This window comes from Nycticebus coucang, chromosome 12 (assembly GCF_027406575.1).
Source record: "Nycticebus coucang isolate mNycCou1 chromosome 12, mNycCou1.pri, whole genome shotgun sequence".
Taxonomy (NCBI): domain Eukaryota; kingdom Metazoa; phylum Chordata; class Mammalia; order Primates; family Lorisidae; genus Nycticebus; species Nycticebus coucang.
The window spans coordinates 18,106,560-18,115,621 of NC_069791.1; the positions used below are offsets into that span (position 1 = coordinate 18,106,560).

The 9,062-nt window shown below is 46.3% G+C and overlaps 1 protein-coding gene across 1 annotated transcript; it reads right to left on the reverse strand.

Annotated features, from left to right (window-relative positions):
• Positions 1–924: 924 nt before the first annotated feature.
• On the reverse strand, positions 925–5,841 carry TMEM106C (transmembrane protein 106C). The gene is made up of 8 exons (XM_053555458.1): positions 5,711–5,841; positions 5,028–5,242; positions 4,102–4,165; positions 3,506–3,665; positions 3,274–3,414; positions 2,782–2,831; positions 2,185–2,238; positions 925–1,280 (listed from the first exon to the last, which is right to left on the reverse strand). Exons 2-8 carry the CDS (start codon positions 5,212–5,214, stop codon positions 1,184–1,186), a joined length of 753 nt encoding a protein of 250 aa, XP_053411433.1. The 5' UTR covers positions 5,215–5,242; positions 5,711–5,841; the 3' UTR covers positions 925–1,183.
• Between the last annotated feature and the right edge of the window lie 3,221 nt (positions 5,842–9,062).

A 9,062-nucleotide genomic window follows, 5' to 3' on the forward strand; every position in this document is an offset into this window, starting at 1 on the left:
AAACTCCACCCACCACCTGTTGTCAGGTTTTCAACAGCCCTGGTGCCATGGGAGGAGCTGTGCCTACCTCAGCTTTGCTGTGAAACCTGACTACTCAAGCTTAGATCCCAGCTAATTCTCTGCCAGCTTGGGGCTGTAGTCCACCCTCTAATAACTGAGAGGGTGAAGAATGTTCAAGAAACATTCACTCTCAAACCAAGTCCTCTTCTTCAGGACTAAAGCCAGCTAGTGGGGATGTGAGGGGTAGTAGTTTTTCCTCCTGAGGGAAATTTCCCCTTTTCACTCCTAGGGCACCTCTATCCTGACTCTTTCAACTTTTATGGGCACTGAGTGCTCCACTGGAAGAGCAATAGGGCAGCCTGTTGTCCCAAGAGGAGGGTGGAGGAAAGTAAAGCTGCTGAGGTAGGAACTTGTGGGAAGAGGGGCAGAATCAGCTTCCTTCTTTTCTTCCCATACCACCCAGCAGGTAACTATTCTGTGGTTCCCAACAGCTGCCTCCTAAGACATCCAGGCAATCAGAGGAGACACAGATAAATCAAAAACAGGGTTTATTTTTTTTATCAAATCCCCAATCCAAGTTCCAGCCAATGGATGAAGGGTAAGTGAAACCCCACACAAATCTTGATAAAAACAATTGCCACTTTCTAGATTAAAAAAAAAAAGAAACCCATACTTCTTTTTTAAAAAAGCTCCCATGCGTTTGGGAACACATGAAAGAAATCCACATATTGAACAGGCCTGTGCTTTCTTCTTTTATTCAGATAATCCCTCTCTGCTGCCACTTTTGTGCAGACAAGACACTGATAATAATCTGTAGCTTCACTAACAGCTCTAGCTCCGTGGCAATCTGGTTTGGTAACTTAGAACCATGGTATGATTTCTCTTTAAATGCCCCCAAGAACAGCTGGAAAGATGTGAATTACCTTCTGCAAACCTTTATTGAGTGCCTACTATTTGCTGGGCACAGGCTAGGCACTGGGCAGTGATTCTGCTGACTGTGAGACAACAGCTGGTACTATAGTGAGGAGACTCCTTCTAAGTGGCAGGAGGATGTTTGCTGGAAGTTAAGAGAATCAATTCCTCCTCTGCTATACCACCTGTCATAGGTACGGAACTCAGGCCTTGGAAACAGGTGCTATGCTCTCTTCTACAGGTGCTGCTAAAGAAAAACCAAGAGCAGTTGCTAAACAGCTGTGGAATTTGCTCCACAATCCACATAATGATGTGTCTCCAAGGACCTCTGGGTCACGTGGCCAATGTATGAAATCTTCATTGAAGTTCTAGGAGAAAAAAAAAAAAACAAGCAGAATTTATTGTTTTCAAGATGAAACAATCAAGAAAAATTGCCCAAATAATTTCTTGCAAGTTTGGGCAACAATACCCCTGGGTCTAAGAAGGAATATATTCTCATGGTTATGTAACTAAGAGGACAGAATATCATTCCACATCCATACAGATGCTGTGTATGGGGTAACCTTGTAAATAAGTGGTTGTCAACCAGGGAAGACTTTAACCCTCAGACTTCTGGCAATATGTGAAGACATTTTGGGTTGTTACAACTGAGGAGGATAGAAGGCCATGTTATTAGCATCAAGTAAGTAAAGCTAGGGATACTGTTAACATCCTACAGTACAACAAACAACCCCCTACATTAAAGAACTGTCTGGCTCAAATGTTAATAGTGCCAAGGCTAAGAAGTCCTGCTTTAACCCCTCCTATTTCAAATGTTTGTTGCAGACTCTTGTCACCTACAAATGTAATAGTCATGGTTTCAGGAATAGCTCTAAAGGTCTAGGACATATGGTAATTTGTGTGACTAGAGTATAATCTGGTCAAATACCCAGTACTTACACCCTGAGAAAGTTTTTCTGTTCACTACTGCTCTCATTAGGATTCTTAAGGGATCAGAGCATATTAAGTTGAACTAGACCCCATTTCATGAAGAAAACTGTATGTTCGACTATTCACTATGAATATATTTGTGAAGGGAATTTGGATACTGCATCTAGAGAACACCAGGAAGACTCCACTGTGTCTGTGCCTGTGAGGCCTTGAGGGTCCCCTCTTTGGCTATGTACCTCTGCCTTGTGGGTCACACAGTATCTCCTGAGCAAAGGTGCTAAGATGGCCTGATGGTTCAGGCTGAAACATACGGGCATGAGGGTAAGGAAAAGCATGACATACCGCATGAAGATCACTATGTTGTGCACCAGGATATCCGGTAATGTGCAGAAGAAGCTACCAAACAGGAAATATGAAAAAGGTCAGTTCGGTTAAAAAAAGAAGAAGAAGAGGGGCGGCGCCTGTGGCTCAAGGAGTAGGGTGCTGGCCCCATATACCAGAGGTGGTGGGTTCAAACCTGGCCCTGGCCAAAAACTGCGGGGGTGGGGGGTGGGTGGGGAGAAGAAGGAGCTTCAGCAGAATAGTGCAGAGTTACACTGACAAACTGAGCAGCAGTCACACCCATCTGGCACCCATCCCTTGGACTGAAGAGCTGCCGAGCTCACAGTTGTTCTCATTCTCCCACATCATAATTCTTTTTTGTTTTTCCAAATCCATCATATACCTGCTGTAGCTTGGTAATGTTTCTAGTGAGTTAATATTCTTTCAGAATTCCAGCACTCAGTCACGTATCAAATCAGTCACACATCCTCCAAATAAATCTCAAGATACTCCTTTTGCTGGGAACCTAAAGCCCAAAGGCTGAGGCCAGATCTCAATCAATGAAGTATGACTTTCTCATTCATTAGAGAGCACATATATGGAGAACAAGGTCCTTACTACACATAGGAAGATGGTCCTCCCATTTCAGCCTTCCCAGTAAAATTCACCTGAAAATAAGACACCAGAGTCAGTCTGTGGCCAAGCAGGCTTAACCTAGAATAGTACTACTATCAGCAACCAAAGACCCTGGATCATTCTTCCCATCACAAACAAAATACTTCCTTGAGATTGTCCCTGATATAGTCTATCAGCCTCTAATAAATACTTCCAACCTCTTCCCTTCTGAGAGGCCAATGGACCTCAGACTACTCTTTCTTTTACGAATTCTTCTGCTCCTCAAATGCTAGCTAAATTTTCTCTCACAATTTTTTATAATTACAGAGCCTGTCAGGTCTTCCTCACCAACCAGTTCCTACAAGTGAAAATGAGGAGATGAAAAGAAACATAACATAGCTAAGGCATTCCCACAACGCCTACTTTTCTCTCTCTCTTTTTTTTTTTTACTTTTCTCTTAAGCCTGGGGACAAGATTCCTACAAGAACAGCATACCAGTTGCTCACTCCAAGGTGGAATGAGGGAGACATTAGTAGTTGCATATGTGCCAACCACCGTGTTCATATACTGAATCTGACTGGACAGGTTCATCACTGCCACAGGGTAGAAGTTGGAGTTCCTGATTTTCAGAGTGGCCTGCATCAGGGTAAGTGAGGAAACAAGTGTAAGCGTCCTGAGTTGAAAACTGGCAGGTGCACAACCCAGGAAATAAAGCCCTAAATCTTACCATGATGGCAAGGATTACAAGGGAGTCCTGTTTATTAAATGTGACTTTCACAACTTTGATGCCGTCATCATCCACAAGGACTGAGTGTGGAAACAGGAAGAAAACCACCAAACCAGATGCCAGGAGACAGAGCAGGATGGACAAGAGGACATACTGCTTACTGCAAATGACACAGCACATGACCAACCCGGAAAGTCAGATATCACGGTCCAACTGGTCAAGATTAAATATAAAACCAGGAAGGAGGAGAGAGTGAAAGGGAAGTTCAAAGTGCCATGAACCACAAACCAGCCAAAAAGGAGTGACGCAGGAGAAGGCTTTTTAAACTTGTCTGAACATTGTTTGTACTCTAGGAAGAAAAACTGGAGAGAGGAGCTGTGTGGACAGAGATATTTCTGTACCTCCCAGAACACCCATTTCTCCAATTCCACTCCTTTATTTGGCCCCCAGAACATTTCTAGCTTCAAATTTCTTTCTCCAGATTGTAATCGGAGCAGATATATCTTGCTCGGGTAAATAGTAATAAAGAAAACAGGAAACTGAAAAAAGGACTAGAGACAGAAATAGGTATTAACCAGTGGAAGCAGGTAACTCACGTTCTCTGAGGGCGTAATCTCTGATCACTGTGTGGGATCAAAGCCACTAATTCATTTACTTGCTCTAGAAAAGAAATAAACAATTATTGTGTAAACATTCTGAGCCTGCCACAATAAACATTCTTCTGGAATGAGACATTTAGAAAAATACTAACAAAATTCACATTTTGGGTCTAATTAACATGAGACAAGTAAATTTGTAGAAAGTGCCACAAATTATAAAACATCTATCAGTGCTGCCAGGGCAATGACATGGAAGCTGAGAAATGTGGCATCTTGCTTTGGCTTTCCTAATACAGCCTTGGTGAAGTCATAAAATCTCTCAAGGCCATGTTTTCTCACCTTTAATAAGGAATATTGGAGTTAAGGCTTTCTACGAACCTTACCAGCTCTAAATTGTTAGGACACTCTTAAGGACTACTTAGTAATACATGATCCTATACCTAATCCAAGCTCCGCCAGTGAACATCTGTCTCTTCCCCCCCCCCATATAGTTTTCAAACCTTAGGCTGTTAATGATTTGCTATGTGCTTCCTTGAAAAGAAATTTACAAGATAGTCCCCCCAAACACACAAAGCTATGCCAGTCTTTATGAGCAAAAGCAATAAAGATATGTACCTGTCAACAAATCTTACAACACAGAGCAAACTGAATGTTCCAAACCACAAGAGGAAAAAATAAACCCTCAAAAAAGGACAGAGTGGAAGTGAAGAGAAGAGAGTTTCAAATATAAGGAGATCAAGAGAAGCTGAGGAATCTGTCCAAGTTATCAAGTCAGCTAGCTGAACTGGCTCCTATTCATGGCACTATGACTGCATTACATTATGGCCTAGAAGAAAAAGCCTAGCCATACACAAGAACCCCTGAGGGTACCTCAGGATTCTTGTCAGAGAATCATCCCTCCCCTGATGACCCAAGATTTCCACCTGTTGGAATGTAGCCTGTTCCCTGGCACGTGAGACAGGTGATGCTATCTCTGCCGGTGAACTCCACATATGGGAACTCAGCAATGGCTTCTTCCTGCTCTCGTTCAGCCAGCCAATCTTCCCTGTCATCTTCTTTCTTTCGCTTGCAAGAGGAGGAGTGAGCAAAGGTGGAATACTGAGATCCCATGGCCGTGTTGTGCCACTAGTGTCATGACCTAAGATGAAAAGAGGCAAGGGAGGGCAAGTTAGCGTCCACACTGGGCCACGAGAGAGTAAATCGATTCCCACGCGAAAAGTAAAAACACCAAAACGACCAGTTACCGCCCTGAGCATGATCCCAACACCCGCACCACATCTATCAGGACTCTCAGAAGTGCTCCCCGCCCCCCACACACAGCCGGGAACCGGGCCTGCCTTCCGCCCACCTGCCCAGGTCCTCACTGCCCTGGGATCGGGGCACCCCAGCTCCCACACAGTTCAGCCTTGTCCCTTCCTCTTCATTATTAGTAGCCTATGCCCTCCGCAAGCAAACTTTCTCAAACAGCAGGCACCAAACTAATAACCGGCATTAACAAGTCCCATCCCCCTCCACTACCAGCTCCGGGAGACCGACTCAGGTCACACCCCCTGACAAAAAGCCCACCCAAGTCGCCCACGCGGGAGGGAACGCCAGCGTCCCAGACCTGCAGGGTACGGACTCCCGGCAGCTCCTCTCCGGGCCACTCCCCCCGCCAGCTGCCCTCAGCCGCAGGTTCCCTGCCGCTTCAGTCCTCTGAGCTGCGCGCACTCTACGCGCAGGCGCTGAACGACATACGGATCCGGGGACGCCGGCGTGCGCTCGCGCGTGCGCTCTGCGCGGCTCAGGGGGCCTTCCTGTCCTCCGCGCGGCTGTCGCGCTCCCCCGGCGCCGGCAGAGGGCGGCGGAGAGCGGCGGAGAGCTGCGCTCCGCGCGGCTGGCCCGGGGTTGGTCCCCAGAAATTGGGAGCGCGAATCTCTGCTGTTCCCTGGAGACGCAGCGAAAAGCTCAACTCGGGAGCGGAACTTCTCGTTGCTGCAGGAGAACGAAGGCGCTGCCGGGTACCAAAGCCATTCTTAACTGTTCTTAGAGAACTGAGCCGCAAAGATGCCAAACACCCACTACCTGGCCTCAGTCCGTGAGGGGAACCAGACGCTTCAATAGGCCGTACCAGCGCGGAAGACAAGTGCTGCGGGAGGGCTCGCGAGCAGAGGGCCCCCAGCCCAGCCTGGGGGAAAGCTTCCGGGGCAGGGGGCCGGGGGGAGTCCTGCCGCTTCTCAGCTTCGAACCCCGGAGCTGAGCTTTGCAAGCCAGGTAGGCGCCAAGAGGCACCAGGGAGTAGGGTCATCCTTCTGCGGGGCCTCCCTTCCCCAGCCCTCCACGAAAAAAATCCACGTACTGCCGGGTTGAGCTTAGTCCGGAGCAGAAGACAAAGAGTAGACATTAAGAGGTGGAATACTTGGGTGGCACCTGTGGCTCAAAGGAGTAGGGTACAGGCCCCATATGCCGGAGGTGGCGGGTTCTAAACCCAGCCCCGGCAAAAAAAAAAAAAAAAAAAAAAGGTGGAGTACTGAAGGTGATGCTTTTAGGAGGGAGGAGATATTCCGAAACTGGCTGATGGGAACCTGCTTGGCAATGGAGAGTGAGGCTGGCGACCCTTAGGGTTTTTTGTTTTTGTTCTGAGACAGAGTCTCACTCTGTTGCCCTGGGTAGAGTGCCGGGTGTCTTCGTAGCTCACAGCAACCTCAAACTCTTGGGCTCAAGAGATCCTTTTGCCTCAGACTCCCGACTAGCTGGGACTATAGGCATTCCACACAAAGCCTGGCTAGTTATTCTATTTCTAGTAGAGATGCTCAAGCCAGTCTTGAACTCCTGAGCTCAAGGGATCCACCCGCCTCGGCCTCCCAGAGTGCTGAGATTACAAGCCTGAGCCACCGACCCGTCTGCCCCCCGCCCCTTGAGGTTTCTGCTACCTCCATATTCTTTTCTTTCTCCTGTGGGGAAGGCGGATGCACCTGTTGCCGTGTAACCAGCTGCCCAACCGCTGGCCACAATCAGCCCACTGAGCATTTAGTGAGAAGCCACAATGAGCCATCGCTTCCCCTCTCCTTCCTCTGGCTCAAATCTTCTTCCCAAGCTGTTTTATTTCTCATCTGTTGTGGTCCAAAACATGATTCCCCAAAATATGGTGCTTGGACATGCTGAGTGCTTTTGAAAATTAAAAGGCCTCAGAAAAAAGTCTCAGAATCAAGATTCCCTCCAATCTTGTCTTTCTCCCCTGACCACCCCACACCCCCCAAGTGCAAGGAGGGACACTCCAGGGAACCACATCTGGATGGACTATTTCACAAGATGAGGCCCCCTTAGACTGATTCAAATTCCAAAGAAATCATTTATGATTTCTTTCATAAATTTCTGGTCCATTTACTCTCCCTAATAATTTACCACCACTCAAAAGAATTGTCTACATTCCCTGTCTTCTCCCTCCCCTGTGGAAAACCTATACAAGCTTTGGTACCCCCGCAGAAGGGTGGGTGTAATCACTCTGTTATCCCCCCCCATGTAGATTAAATATATATGCCTTTTGCCCTACTAATCTGCCTTTTGTCAGTTGATTCTTAGCAAACTTCAAAGGCAAAGAGAAAACTTCCTCACAGCACTGTGAGCAGGTTACCAAAGCTGCTCTGCTCTTCTGGAAGCTGCAGTCAAAGGAAACCAGGACCTGAAAACCTGGCAGAAGAGTAAGAAATTCCTATTAGTTAGGCTCAATCTTGCTTTCTGTGGAATCCAGTTCAGACGATGTTACAAATCACTTTTTCCTTTCTAAAATCTTGATTAATAGGAGAAAAGTGTTTGAGTGCCTCGTCTTAGGTGTGGTGACTCTGATGTACTTTTTGAATGAATATACATGTAGTCTGATCCTTTCTCCTCCCCCAAATACCCTTTTTTTTGTCCTCCCGAGTTGTTATGTCATAAAGAGGGTGTACCCTAAGGTACAACATGGGCCTAAAACCCCTGTAACCCCCTGTTATTCAAGCCATCCCTGCAGACTGGCCAGTTTTGCATTTCTGACAAGACCACAGTATCTTTTTAGACAAACTTTGCTGTGGGTCTCCCAGATAAAAACCAAATGAAGCTTTCCTTTCATCTTGTTTATGTGAGAGCTTGACCTGTAACCAAGTGGGAGTACCTTCAAAGGGCAAAGAGGAAGTTTTCCCTTCACCCCTATACATCTCTGTCTTTGCAAGTTCTATACCAGTTTATAATTTCTTTTAAAACAAATCTGGTGTTGTTAGTAGCAGCAAATACTCAACCTGAAATATACTCAGCCTCTCTTGAAAAAAAGAGGTGGCCATGTGATACAGTTATAGCCAATGAGGTAGAAGGAGTTGTGTGGAACTTCCAGGAAAGCTCTTTAAGAGAGATGGTAAGCCAGGCACAGTGGCTCAGGCTATAATCCCAGCACTTTGGGAGGCAGAGAAAGGAGAATTGCTTGAGCCCAGGAGTTTGAGCCTGGGCAACACAGTGAGATCTAATCTCTACAAAAAATAAAAATAAAAATAAATAAGCCAAGCATAGTGTCATGTACCTGTAGTCCCAGCCACTTGGGAGTCTGAGAGCAGTGGATTGCTTGATCCCATGAGTTCCAGGTTGCAGTGAGCTATGATCACACCATTACACTCTAGCCTAGGCAACAGAGACCCTATCTCAAAAAAAAACAAAAACAAAAGAAGATAGATCCCTTGGAGTCCTTTGGACTTGATGTAGGAGTTGGGGCAGTCTTCTTGTCATGATGAGTTAAGAAGTATGTGCTGAGGAAGGCTAGGTAGAAGGATAAAGAGCCTGGGTCCTGGATGGCATTTGGAGCTTGGAGTACCTGTTCTCTGAGTTCTCGTTACATGAGAAAAATAAGCCTCAAAATTGTGTAAGTATTTTGGGTGCCTTTTTTTCACAGTGGGGTGAAAACAGTGCAGTGCTAAAAAATGCAGACAGAACTAGTAAGGATGAAAGACTGGATC